The sequence below is a fragment of the Arvicanthis niloticus genome, chromosome 24 (genome assembly GCF_011762505.2).
Source record: "Arvicanthis niloticus isolate mArvNil1 chromosome 24, mArvNil1.pat.X, whole genome shotgun sequence".
In the NCBI taxonomy this organism is placed as follows: domain Eukaryota; kingdom Metazoa; phylum Chordata; class Mammalia; order Rodentia; family Muridae; genus Arvicanthis; species Arvicanthis niloticus.
In genome coordinates, this window is record NC_133432.1 from 20675872 (window position 1) to 20690513 (window position 14642).

Sequence of the window (14642 nt, forward strand, 5' to 3'; positions counted from 1 at the left end):
TTGTCTGACTTTGAATACTGGATGTACTTTTCCATACTTACCCAGGGTTTCTCTTGGTTATTTTGTTGGGTTCATTGCTTGTTTTGTCTCTGTTGTTCCAGAGCTCCATTGCTCAGGTCATACACTCAAAACTTCTCCCTGGGACACCTTATTCTCCCTCGCACACATCTGATCAACAAAACACCGCACTGGTGATTCATTCTAGACGGCCGCAGCTGCAGCCCCTTTCACACTAGCTGCATCCCCAGTCCCTCCACAGTCACCATCTTGCTCTGTGTCACCTGCAAGCCTTCATTTTTTGTTTGTTTGTTGTTATCTGTGTGTGCGGGAGTAGGGGAACGGGGTTGCATCAAAGTCTTATGTAGCCCAAGCTGGCCCCCCACTCAGCATGTAGCTGAGGATAACCTTAAACTTGTGTTTCTTCTGCCTCTTCCTCCTGAATGCTAGGATTACAGGAATGTACCTCTATGCCTGCTAGCAGGCACTTGGCCAACTGAGCCACATCCCAGCCCCTGACTTAATTCTTGTTCATGTTGGTCTTTTCTGCTCACCATGTTAAACATTAGGGGAGAAGAAGGCTGGAGCCCTGCCCAAGGATGCCAGACTCGTAGTAGAGTCAGAAGTAGAGCCCAGTGCCTCTCCCCGCCTCCCCAAGATCTAGCCAGCATACCCTCGTCCCACGTTCAGAGTTGGAGGCTGATTTTGCAGTTCAGGGTAAACCCACCCCTCTCTTCTGCTGCTCATGGGGAATTTAAAGCTAACCAGGACTGTTAGGCAGCGTGCTAGTTGTCTTGGCAACACAGACTGAGTTGAAGGATCAAGTTTTATTTAAAACTTGGATTTGAGTTAAATCTTAGATTTCGATAATGCAAGGAAAAACTCACTCAGAAATACTGATGGGAAATGCACACGCTGAGTGCCAGTCTCACAGAAGATGTCATCTGTCATTGTTAGAATTTTCATCTGCTTCCTGGTCGTTAGATAGGGGAAGAGTGGTTTACTTGCATGTTTATATTTCCAAGTACATTTTAAGTTCTTTTTTTTTTTTTTTTTTTTCTGGGGCAATAGTGACATTTCTCTCTGTCTCTCTTTGTCTCTCTCTCTTTGTCTCTCTCTCTCTCTGTGTGTGTGTGTGTGTGTGTGTGTGTGTGTGTGAGAGAGAGAGAGAGAGAGAGAGAGAGAGAGAGAGAAAGGGAGGGAGGGAGAGAGAGGTTCAAAGCAGGATGGATGCTGGGTGTCCTGCCCTATAATTGCCCCTCCCCTCTTCTTTTAGACAGGGTCTCTCACAGTCCCTAGCAAATCCTCCTGTGACTGCTCCCATTGGTGCTTAGGGTTATAGAGGTTTGCATGGCCATACCCAGCTTCATATCCGAGTGCTGAGATCTGAACCCAGGTCCTTAATGGTTGTGAGAGCAAGAGCTTTTGCCCACCACACCATCCCTCCAGCTCCACCAGCAAGGTTCATGGCTAAAGAGATGGCTGAGAGATTAAAAGCACTAACTGTTCTTGGAGAGGTCCGGGATCTATTCCCAGCACACACAGGGCAGCTCTCTGTCCATTTACTCCAGCTCCAGGTGAGCTGGTGCCCTCTCCTGGTCTCCCTGGGCACTGCACAAATGTGTATGCAGGCAAAATACCCATACCCATAAAATAAAATCATTTTTTTAAAGAAAAGAGAATTAAGTTTGAAGGTGGGTGTGGTGGCCCACTCCTGTAATCTCAGCAGTGAGGGGGCTGAGACAGGAGGATTACTGAGAGTTTCAGGCTAGCTTGGGACACAAAGTGAGCTCCTGTTTCAAAAAATAAAAACAAGAAAGGGGTTTTCCCTCTGAAACCAAAGCATCATTCGCGGTCAAGGAAGCAGCGCTATCTGCTTGTGCCTTGTGCTGACTTTCTTTACTGCTCTCTCAGGAGTGCCAGGCCTCAAGGCAGAGCGATTTGAAGAGGGGATGGAGGTCAAACACTGTGCTCTGTCGCTCGTGGGTGAGCCGATAATGTACCCAGAGATCAACAGGCTTTTGAAGCTGCTGCACCAGCATGGGATCTCCAGCTTTCTGGTCACCAATGCACAGTTCCCTGAGGCAATCAGGTAAGGCCACAGCGTCACTGCACTCCAGGGTCAGTATTGTCTTGTAGACAGTGACCAGTGGAAGTCAGGCCTGATACTGGTCCAGAAGTCACTGTTGAGCTGAGGCTGGCCACCACCTGGGTCCTGGGGACTAAACTCAGGTCATTAGTCTAGGCTTGCCTTTCCCTGCTGAGCCATATTACTCACTCTGTACGATCATACTTCATTCAGAAATCTAAAATTAGAATGTGTCATCACGGTGTCTACACAGCTTTTGGACTTTATGACAGTGAGGGTTGGGTTTAAGGTTGTATTCCAACATATTCTCCTTTTCCATTATTCTAAGTAGTGATGGAGTCCTCAGACACAGGAGTTATGGTATAGCACTCTTTAAAAATATTTTGATTTTATGTGTATGTGTGTCTGCTTATCTACATATGTACCATGTATGCTGAGGCCGGAAGAGGGTCTTGGCAGTTATGAGCCATTTGATACAGGTTCTGGGAACCACCCCAGCTCCTCTGCCAGAGCAGCGAGTGCTCTTAGTTGCTGAGCCATCTCCCCAGTCCCTATAGAGCCTTTTTATTGACATGTTATATGCAGAGGTAGAGGAGGGGCTCAGGCTGGGAGCCTTGTGACCTGTCTTGTTACAGAGGCCAGGTCTAGGCAGAAATAGGATCCCCAGGTCCTAGGAGATGTCTTCAGGGTCCCTGTGCTGCTGCTGTCCAGCCCTATAGCGTGAGCTCTGTCATCCCTGTCATTCCTACAGACAGGCCCTCTTTCCTCTGTGTCTGCTTCTGGACTGAGATCTGGAGACTTCCTTGACCCTGTATCTCCAACACTCGACACAGTGTCACCCGCCAGAACTTGTGATTTCTGTGTGTGGTGGATGTGTATGGTAGGTCTGACCTTCGGGAATTGCTGTCCATCATCCTAAGTGGCTACACATACAGGAAAAGGTCAGGCCATCTCTGCTGTGATCAGGAAGGGCTATGACGAGCACTGGGTGTCTGAGGCCGTGCTACATACAGTAGCTTTCAGGACAGTCCTTTGTACTTCCTTTGGTTTTTGAAGCAGGGCCTCACTTTGAAGCCTAGGATGGCAGCACTGGGATTATAAAGAATTAAAATAATTAAATTGCATTTTGTGTGTTTCTTTGTATGTGTTTGCCATGTCACATCTGTGATCTCCACGAAGGACAACTTTTGAGTCAATTCTCTTCTCCCGTGGGTGTGGGGACAAAACTTAGGTCATCAGGCTTGGTAACAAGTGCTTTTACCCACTGAGTCATCTTAGAGGACCCCATAGTGTTAATAAACACTCCCAGTAGAAGTTGGATGTGGTGGTAAATATCTGTAATCCCAGCACTGAGAAGACCAAGGCAGGAGGATGGTGGGTTTGAGAAAATCTCTACATAGCAAGTTTTAGATCAACCTGGTGAGAGCTGGACTCAGAAAAACAAAAGAAAAGCAACACACACACACACACACACACACACACATCCACACACCCACCCCCACCTCTTCAGCCTATATCCTTTACCCAGGGAAAGCAGATGTGAATCCGTTCCTCCTTCTGGAGCATGGGTGTGGCTCTCTGCTCTTCACATACCATATGTGGGCGGAGTCCTGTTTCCTGTTCCTTGGAGTTTTTTCAAGTGACCAGAAGATGCAGGTGTCCCATTGGTCCAGACACTACACTGTAGTTTTTAATTTTTCTCAACCCTGATTTTAATAACGGTTCTTAAATGCTTTAACTTCCCTTCTAGCCCATTACTCACCAGAGGTAGTGGAAAAGAACAGTTATTAGGGTATAGGGGAAGTGGAGCTGTTTAGAAATGTTTTTTTGGAGCAAATCCCATCAGCTTTCAGTTTATTAGGCTCCATGTCCTAATAACCATTTGAAGATAACCAGAGAGTTTTTGTTGTGGTGCACTATGAAATCATTGTGGACTGAGGCTGTAGCTCAGTGGCAGAGGGCCATTCCTCACTGCACGTGGCCTCGGCTTCCGGTCCCAGCTCTGCCCAAAGGAAACAGAGTAGTTGCTTCGGACAGGTGGACAAAGTGGAAGGTTGTGTCAGCTCTTCCAGACTCCACATCTCATATGGCGGAGTTCCTGATATAGGCATCATTTTTACGTTTTCTTTCTTTTCCCATTCCCAGGAGCCTCACACCAGTTACTCAGCTCTATGTGAGCGTGGACGCTAGCACCAAAGACAGCCTGAAGAAGATCGACCGCCCGCTCTTCAAGGATTTCTGGCAGCGGTTCCTAGACAGTTTGAAAGCCTTATCTGCAAAGGTAAGAATTGTGACAATATCCCAAAAATAAGTCAATAAGAAATTAACAGAGCCTTGTTTATTACTTCATCTTTCTTTAAATACAGAAAGATTATATCATTTTAAAAAATCTTTTCTTTAATTTTTTACAAAAGATTTCTGTGTGGAGTGTGTTGCCTGCATGTGTACTGTGTAGTCCCACAGGGGTCAGAAGACTATGGCTGTGTGGGTAGTAGAAACTGAACCCTGGTCCTCTGCAACTAGTATTCCAGATCACTGAGGCCTCTCTTCAGAGGCCAGAGGAGGGCACGGAGCTGGAGGTGACAGGCACTTGTGAACCTCCCCGTGGGGGTGCAGGAGCAGTAGGTGCTGGTAACTGCTGAGCCCTCTCCTGGGCCACATCTTCAGGGTGTTTTGTGTTTTGAGACAGGGTTTCTCTGTGTAGCCCTGACTGTCCTGGAACACGCTCTGTAGACCAGGCTGGCCTCGAACTGCTCCTGCCTCTTGAGTGCTGGCATTAAAGGCTTGTTCCATTACTAAAGTAAATTCTGCCTTTAAAAATGTATTTTTTATTATTGAGTGAGGTGGGGCAGAGTGGAGTACATATGTCTGTGCACACACCATGTGTGAGGATAGCATTTAGGATGGGGGGCAGAGTGTGGTACATGTGTGTGCACATACCATGTGTGAGGACAGCATTTGGGGTTGGTTTTCTCCTTTCATTTTGTTGAGGAAGGATTTCTCTTATTGCTTCTGCTGTTGGGTAGTCCAGGCTAGCTCACCTCCATGTTTCTGGCAATTCTCCTGTCTCCACCTCTCGTGTTGTAGGAGTGCTGGGGTTATAGATGCCACCACCGCATTCAGCATTATCATTGGCTTCTGGGACCAAGGTCACTGTGTTACTCGTGTCAGGTGATTTTACCCATGAAGCCCTCTTACTGGCTTCCTGGGTTACTTTCTGGCTTAGAAAATCTTCAGATTTTTGAGGAGCAAGGAACATTTCTCATGTTGGTATGCCTTACCAGGTTTCTCCTGAGTGTGTTGGCTTTATGTCCTTTTTGGTGTTACCACTGGTCATGCGTTTAAAGAGAGGAACATCTCCACAAGGTTCATAGCACAGTGTGCTGGGTAGTAGCGTGCAGCATGCCCACCAGGGATGTCGGCAGATAATCGAGGTTTAAGTATAAAGCTAATTTCCAGAAATTTGAGTGTGAGCTCATATGTGAGTGTGCGTGTAAGCTTATAAGTAACTGTCAGTGTGAGCTCACACACAGGTAACTGTGTCAGCATGTAATTAATGCATAAGAACTCTTTAAAAGTCAGAACATCTGAACTGAGTGTCTTGGGCTGGGGAGCTGGCTCAGTGGTTAAAGCCTGTACTTGTTCTTCCGGATGGGAGTTGAGTTCCCGGCATCTGTGTCAAGAGGCTCACAACCACTGTAACTCTAGTTATAGATCTGATTCTCTCTCCTGGTTCCTATGGGCACCTGTGTACATGTGTGTGCATGTATACACACACACATAAACACACACACAGTCATACTTTATTTACGTACATGTAAATAAATAATAAAACAAATCCGTAAAGAAAGTGTGAATGTCTTCTTGGAAATAGTTGGCCCTGTGTACTCCTTCTCTTGTTCTCACTGTGGTCCTGGGGAACTGAATGAGACCGCAGCCATGCTCGGCAGTCCTCTGGCACTGACTTTTAGATCCCAGGCATCCATCTCTCTGTGAATTTAAGGGCAGCCAGGGAAACACAGTGAGACCCTGTCCCTACAAAACAAACAAAACAAAAACCAAAGCCTACAAACCCAAAAGCAAACGTTAGCTCGGAAAACTGCGTGGCTTGGTGGCCTGACATGCCGGGGCTTTACTCCCTTGTTAAGGGGGTGCTTGTGATATGAATGGGGTGCTGTATACTAGTTAATATTTGTGGTCATGTGAGTTTAGGTATACATGGGTGGGTAGGTCAGAGCTCAGCCTTAGGTGTCATTCCTCAGGTGCCACCCACCTTGTTTTGAGACAGTGTCTCAGAGGCCCGAGACTCTGGTTAGTTTAGGTTGTCTGGCCAGTGAGCCTGGCTCTGCCTCTGTGACACTAGGGCTACAAGCACATGTCCTCACAGCCGGCTTGTGTGTGCTCACTCTGGGATTACACTCGGGTCTTCCTGCTTGTAGAAGCATTTTGCAGACTTTAGGCATCTTTTCAACCTTCTGTCTACTATGTAAACAAGACAGTGTTTGCACATGGCCCGTAATTTACACCTAAAGGAACATTTAATAGTTGACCTTCCCTTCTCTGACCATAAAAGTGTTATAGGCTGAATATTGAGATTGGGACGAATAAAGAGAACCATAAAAAGAATAAAGAAATGATATACTTTATTTATTTATTTATTTGAGATAGTTTCTCTTTGTAGCTCTAGCTGTACTAGAATTTGTTTTGTAGATCAGGCTAGCCTCAAACTCAAAGATCTGCCTGCTTCTGCCTCCCAAGTGCTGGTATTAAGATGTGCAGCACCATGCCCTGGCTGTAATATTTTTAAAAATATTTTTGTGTGTGTGTGCGCGCGCGTGCGTGTGCACCACACATATGGGGTTGGCTGCAGAGAGCAGGAGAGGACATCAGATCTGCTGGAGCTGGAATTAAAGGCAGTTGTGATCTGCCTGATAGGGGTGCTGGGAACTGGACTCGGGTCCTCTGCTCTTAATCACTTAATCACTTAATCACTGAGCACTTGCCATCTCTAGCCCCATCCTGGTGTCAGCTTGGTAGGATTGAGAGGCTCTCAAGAGAAGAAGGAAGAATTAAAATTAAAATGCTGTGCAGCGCTGGCTGGGTCAGTGAGGGCCCTGACCAACAGAAGGACTCCTCTCGGTGATGGCATTGGTGGTTATGAGAAGCAGAAGGTGGGGCCTGTCTGGAGGAATTAGGTCACAGGATATGTGTTCTTGGGACTGTGTCTTGCTCAGCCTTTTCTGTGTTTGTATTTTCCTCTACCTCTCTGTTTCTCTCACTGTCTCTGTCTGTCTCTGTTGCCCCCCATCAGCTTTGAGATCACCGCCTCCCATTCACACCTCTCCCACCCAGGCTACTTACTGAGACTGTGTCTCATAACAAAGCAGGCTCCCTACTGAAGTCCCCAACAAAAGCTAGCCCTATTTTGTAATTGTTACTTGTCTCTAAAAGTTTGCTGAAGTTTTATGATGGTTGTTTGTGTATCACTGCAAAATAGATTCCAGAAATTTCTACATCTCAATGAGCCAGATGACTATAAATACACAGAACAGAGGGTGACTTTCAGGAAATAATACTTTTCTCTTTTGGTTTGTAAACCGTCTTTTTCTCAAAGCTAGTTGTATATTGAGGTCAGCCCTGAGAAGATTGGGGCTTGAACAGCAGCTGTAACTTGGCAACTATCTAAAAATGAGAAGTGTTTTTCAAGATCTGTCTATCCACAAGGTAATAGAGTTTTATATGTACTTCCTTTGACTTTTGGCTCACATACATATAAAGAATATTAGCATCCATATATCTTCCAAATGCCTTCTGCATCCAGGCAGCTGCCTGCAGCTCCTCTGCCTGGAGGTTCTTGGTTTTCCAGTGGAGTGGGAGTTTAATATCCAGACTTGACTTTGCATACAGATCTTTCAACCCAGTGTTTTAAATGGATGTTTGCAAGGGCAGAGTTTATGTTGATTTTCTGCAAACTGTGAGGGAAATAAATGGCGTTGCAGATATGGGTGATGGACCACCAGAGTCAGTTGAATTTGGTGTGGCCAGATTACTAGGTATCACCAAACAAGAGACATCCTGGTTGGTGCCGGCACAAAGGCTGCCTTTCTCTGCCAGGCAGTTGCTGCTGACCTTTAGATTTGATGGAAGTGTTGTTTTACTGTACAGATCTCTGCCAGAGTTATTTCATGTAGAAATTCTTCAGAAGACTTTAGTTGATATATGCAATTTTTCCAATTGATTGTCAGGGTCTCATGTAATGAAGGCAGGCCTTGGACACACTGACTTGGGTTTTGGGTGCGTATATTGCTGTAATCATTGTGTGTGTGTGTGTGTGTGTGTGTGTGTGTGTGTGTGTGTGTATCTGTGTATGTGTGTAACACTTTTTACCCAAATTGCTTTTCTTATGATAGTCATGTCCTATTAGTTCCTGCTAAAAATGGGCTGCTGCCTTCTAACATTTGTAGATTTTTTTTTCCTGTGTGCTATTTTGTTTATTTTTGTTTTTCTTGATGACGGACAGTGAACTCAGGGCCTCACGCATGCCGAGCACACATTCTGTCCCTGAGCTATTCCTCCAGCCTTGTTCGATGTCCTGTCAGAGCTGAATGAGACTGCATACCCATCCATACACAGACGCTAGTATCCCAACCACACAGACGGCCCCTTCACCCGGCAGGTACTTACTGAGTGCTTAATGCCTGGTAAGGATGATCCTAGTCCTGGACAACAGTAGACAAGGCAGCGGAGGGCCCTGTTTACTGGCGGCACAGAGAGGGAGAGAGAGGATCATTTGCAGGTAGTATACTATCCAGCATGGCTTCTTGTTGACAAGACCAAAAAAAGCACCAACAAGCAAAGTTCTGAGCCCTTGCATTTCAGAAAGTCAGCTTAAAAATAATTTAAAAAAATTATTTATGTGTGTATGTCTTTGTGTGTGCGAATGTATGCCACATGAATGCGGGGGCCAGAAGAGGGTGTCGGGCTCCCTGGAGCTGGGGTGGCAGGCAGTTGAGAGCTGCCCTGTGTATGTGTTGGGAACCAAACTCTGGTTCTCTGGGAAAGCAGCAAGAGCTCGTAATCATGGAGGCTAACAGAACTGAAGTTACGGTTATAGATATTTGTAAAATAGTGAGAATAAGCAGCCTGCATCACTAGCCAGATCCAGAACTAAGTGGGCTGTGCCATCGGCATTCATATTATCCACACAGGCAAGATGTGTGAGATGATGCTTGTATGTAGGTGAGCCAGGGGCTTGTGTGCAGTCTCCAGTTCCTTCTTTTCTCGCTTGGCATTGCTGAATCCAGCACCTTTTAAAGATTGATTGTTTTTAATTATCTGTCTGTCTGTATGTTGGTATGTGTGTGTGACTGCAGTGTCTGCAGAGGTCAGAAAAGGGCGTCAGAGCCCCTGGAACTGGAGTTATAGGTGGTGGTGAGCTGTCTCACACAGGTGCTGGGAGCTGAACTTGGGTTACCTGCAAAAGTGACTACACTTATAACTGGCAAGCCATCTTTCCAGTCTCTGGGTGATTTATATAACTCTTCCATTGGTATCTTGTTGGCCAGACTCCATTCCTTAGCCACACTCTGCTTGAGGGCACCAGGAAAATGTGCCCTTTTAGCAGGGTGGCTTGTTGTGGACAGCCTGTAGCTCGAGCAGACGGAGGCGTGGAGGCTGAAGGTGGTTTGCTGTCTGCCACCAGGGAATTAGTAAGCAACAGGGCTGGGAGCAAAGAGCTAGGGAGCCGAGGAAGAGCTGACAGAGGGCGGACAGTGGCTGGTGGTCATATGCCTGTTGAGCAAGTTTGAGGGCTACGTGCAGATTTCCAGCGCCACATAAAAAGCTAGGCACGGTGGTGTGTTCTTAGAATCTCAGCACTGGGGAAGTGGATATGGGGGATCCCTGGGGCTCAGTGGCCAGCCAGCTTAGCTCACTTGCAGAACTCCAGGCCGTCCATTGAGAGATCTGTCTCAAAAAACAGCATGGGCTGGAGAGGAAGCCGAGCACCTCACACTTGCTGCTCTTCCAGTGGCAGCTGAGCCTCTTCTGGCCTTCATGGGCGCTGGCCTCATGTGTGATAGCCCCTCCTCCAACCCAAGGAAGACAGCACCTGAGAAATGACACCCTAGGACATTCTCTAGCCTCCGCTTTCATACATACAGATGAGCACACACATGTACCTGTGTGTACACACAAAATTGTATATGCACTTGTATGCCGATTTCTAGCCCCCCCCCCCACACAAAATAAATAAAAGGAAAGAAGGTATCAGTTTATCTAAGGGAGGGAAGAAGAAGCTTAAATATTGGAAATACACAGGCTGTTACTGAAACCATCTCAGTGGTTTGTTGGAGATGGGAGACAGTATAGTTACTACATTAAAAATATATATATACTAATTTTTATCTTATATATATGAGTGTTTTACCTGTATATCTGTGTACTACATATAGACCCCAAAGAGACCAGAAAAGGGTGTCAGATCATCTGGAACAGGAATTATAGACAGTTGTGAGCTGCCAAGTGGATGATGGGAATTGAACTTGTCCTCTTTAAGAGCAGGAAACTGGTAAGCCATCTCTTTAGTCATTCATTCATTCATTCATTCATTCACTTATTTAGATGTGGTCTGACCATGTAGCGGTTGGCTTGGAACTGGCTTTATTGACCAGGCTGGCCTCAAACTTAGTGGAGATCCCCTGTCTCTGTCTCCCAGGTGCTGGGATTAAAGATATATGTCACCATGTTTGCATTTGGTTTTGTTGTTTGTTTGTTTGTTTGTTTGTTTGTTTTAAAGGCAGGACCTCTTGTAGCCCAGGCTGGCCTCGAACTCAGTTTGTAACCGTGAATGACCTTGAGTTTCTGATCCTCCTTTACTGGTTTCTGTCCTGATGTTCATCAGTGATGGACTGTGACTTTGAAATTTAAGCCAAATAAGTCCTTTCCTATTTCTTTTGCAAAAAGCAAAAGCAAAAGCTGCTTTTGGTTTGGGTATTTTCTCACACCAAAGGACGAAAACTAGAACAGGACCCCAAGCACAAGCCAAGAGATGCCTGGAACGTGAACAGGTGCAAGTCCTCAATGTGGGAAGAGGAGAGAACAGCACGAGCTCCACCTTGAGAGCCATTCTACGTAGCCGAGAGAAGGGAAGCAGAATTTTGCTCTCATTTTACTGTTACCCTTCACGGTGCAAAAGTTAACACCTCAGTGTGTGCTTAAAGGTAAAGAAGGCGCTGAATACATATGTGGACACAGGAAAGCTTGCACACTTGGAGATCTGCACTGCGATGGTCTCTGGTGCTGCCTGGTTATCAAGAAGTGAATGATGCTGGGATAAGGGGCGTAGGCTGTGCCTTGAGGCAGGCTTTTCATGGTCCTAGTGATGCTGGCAACTGATGGATAGCCCAGGGGCCTGTGGCCCTTCACCACTCACAGTGGCCATAAAAAAAACCCTTTTGTTGTTGTTTTTTTTTTTTTCTATATTTATTGTGTGTGTGAGAGAGTGTGAATATGTGTGTGAGTATGAGTATGTTTGTGTTTGTATGTGAGAGTGTGTATGAGTGAGTGTATATGTGTGTCCTCACTTGTTTGGAGGTCAGAGGACAACTTGAATTGGTTCTCTCTTTCCACCATGTAGATTGTACTCAAGTCGTGAGCTTGGCAGCAAGCGCCTTCTACCCCTGAGGCTGTCTTGCTGACCTCGGTGGCTTTTTTTCTTTGCTGATGAGCTCTCTTCATAACCTTTAATTCCTTTGCAAGTGAGCTCCTTCAAGGCTGCTCATCTCCAGGCCTGTTTTAAACTTTGAGCCCAGCCATCCCATTTTGGAGATTAGAATCGAACTCCCTTATGAGAATCATCACGTTTGATTTATTAAAAGCAGAGTTTAAGGGGAAAGGGAAATTAAAAAGAATGATCAGGAGCTCATTTCTTTGGCTGGTTGAAGCCAGAAGGAAGGAAGTACTTTCTCAAATTGACATCTGAAAAACCATTTTATTAACGCTTTTGGGAAATGAAGATCCTAGAGACCATTTGGGGGTCTGTTTGATTTATGGCGATTTAAAGATAACTTGCACCTCTGCTGAGGGCCTGCAAGAAGGCACCGCGTGTGGGAAAAAGTCATTCGCCTTCACAGGAATAAAAGAATTACTCCATTAGTCCTGGAGGTACTGGCTTGGAATGAATACCATTTGTATCCAGCTATTTGTTCTGTTCCTAAAGCCAGCTACGCAGTGGGGAGAAATGGGTTGTAGCTGGGACCAGTCGGAAATGTCCCGTTTCACATACAGAGCAGCCTTTGGAGTTTATGTGGTCCTGGGGATGGAAGGCAGGGGCTTTGTGCATGCCAGGCAAGCAGTATTGTTCAATTTATGCCTCGTTTGAGCTGCAGCCCTGGCCCTCACATGATTACAACCTCAGCAGCCTCTGAGCCTTTCCCTCCCCCAGGGTTGAGGCTGGGTTTGCTCTTGTTTCCCGTTCTCTACGGATGGGAGGGCTGAGGTTAGAAATGGAACCAACAAGAGTCCACCTGATCGTTCTGAACCTCATAATTTCATAATCTCCAGAAAAGAAATCCAGCCTATGGAATTGTCACCTGGCCTCAACCTTAGGAGTGTTTGGTGTTTGTTATGGTAGTTAACTATTCAACATATACAGGGTGTATTTCAGTTCTAAAAGGTACAATTGGATAACACTGTACACATTTTTTAATAGGATCTATATGTGTACTGTGTGCATGTGAAACTGTATGTATGTATGTATGTATGTATGTATTTATTTATTTAATTTTTATGCTGAGTTTGGAGCTGCATGTCAGGTGAGTTCTCTACCACTGAGCCACGCCCCCAGCCCCTCCCTGGGGGATTCTAGGCAGGGGCTCTACCACTGAGCCACGCCCCTAGTCCTTCACTGGGGGATTCTAGGAAGGGGCTCTACCACTGAGCCATGCCCCCAGCCCCTCACTGGGTTCCACTGCTGAGCCATCCTACATTCCTAACAATCTGTTTTTAAAAACCTCTTGTTATTACACAGATTTTTTTTTTTTTTTTTACCATGCCTGACTCCATTGTATGTTTGTTTCAGGCAAGGTTTCCAGATGTATGGCCTTGAACTTCTGTTGTTACCTGAACACTGGAATCATAGGCACTTGCCACCATGTCTGGGTTCATTTACTTTTTAATGCTTTCTATGTCTATCAGTTTAATTTTCTTTGACCACAGTCACCTCCTTATAGAACTATGTTGGCCTCCCATCTGAGAGGTCAGGTGAGCGCACCCCGGAATTGTGTGAGCATCCATCTTGACTCAATGCTAGTTTTGTTCCCATGTGTTCCTGGCAGACTCTGAGTCCAGTTCCTGGTCATGAGGCCGCCCATCTCATTGTGTCTTCAATCAATGCTATTTAGTATTGTCTCCCTCTCTCCTTTCCCCCCTCATCTGTTTGAGTGGAGCCCCTCAGGAGATGGACCTGTAGCATCCTTTGGCTAGTGGTTCGTCTTCCGTGTTGCTTAGTAAGGAATGCCTCTTAGGACAGCAATCTGAATGAAAGGCACCATCACAGGAGTGCCACTGAGGCTGTAGTGCTCTCTGCTTTTCCTCTTGGCTCACTGTCGCTTCTGATTCATCTTAAAAAGTCAGGCTCAACAGTCTACAGTCTGTCCCCGCAGACACAGCTCAGTATAAACTTTATAGGCTCACTTCAAGGACAGAATCATCCGCTAAGAAGTATTAGTTTTAAATGTGTGTGTGTGTGTGCGCGCACACACATACATGCATGTTCATGTGTGAATACAATACCTACAGTGGCCAGAAGGGGACGCTGAATCCCTTGGAGTGGAATTACATGTGGCTGTGAGCTACCTGATGTGGGTACTTGAAATTGAACTTGGTTCCTTTGCCAGAACAGGGTGTGCTGAGCTGTTAATCCAGCCCCCTCTTAAAAGTTTTCTTTAATTACTTAGTATTATTGTTATGTGGTTTGTAGTTGAGTGCCTCAGCACACATGTAGAAGTCAGGACAACTTTGGACAGCTGGTTCTTTGCTTTTATGTTTGGCAGGTGTGTTTAACTGCTGAGCCATCTCCCTGGCCTGTCCTTCCTCTTGCAGGTTCAGCTTGCTGTCATTTCTGATTTTACTTTAAAACACCAGACACACCTCACTCACTAATAAGTGTTCCAGAGAGGGAGCCTGGGAAGCTTCGCTCAAGGACCCAGCTGTCTTTGTAGTCAGTCTTTTGTTTTTGAGATCCAGTCTTAAGCACAGGGACATTTATTGAGTTATGTTGAATAATCCAGTCATTTCTAAACCCTAAAATCTTGTGATTAAACAATCAAGTCCCAGTAAGGCCGTCATTTTCTTACTGTTTGGAACTCCAACATTGGGGTCGGCTTAAGCAATAGTTGTGGAAGGTAGATCTGCTATTGAGTTCGTTGGCTTATCTGAGGGATGTGTGTGGTCCAGTCACACTGACCCTGCCTGTGATGCTTGTGTGGAGTGTCTCTCCACACAATGTATCTTGGGTCCGGCCACTTCTGTCTGTATGGGTTTACTGCAGGAATGA

General features: G+C 45.9%; 1 protein-coding gene across 3 annotated transcripts in view; it reads left to right on the forward strand.

Annotated features, from left to right (window-relative positions):
* Positions 1-14642, forward strand: part of LOC143437856 (S-adenosyl-L-methionine-dependent tRNA 4-demethylwyosine synthase TYW1) — a 79768-nt gene that overhangs the window by 35491 nt on the left and 29635 nt on the right. For all 3 annotated transcript variants that reach the window (XM_076923050.1, XM_076923049.1, XM_076923051.1), the window contains 2 exons: positions 1912-2089; positions 4232-4367. In XM_076923050.1, coding sequence (XP_076779165.1) covers positions 1912-2089; positions 4232-4367 — 314 coding nt within the window. The remainder of the gene's footprint in view (positions 1-1911; positions 2090-4231; positions 4368-14642) is intronic.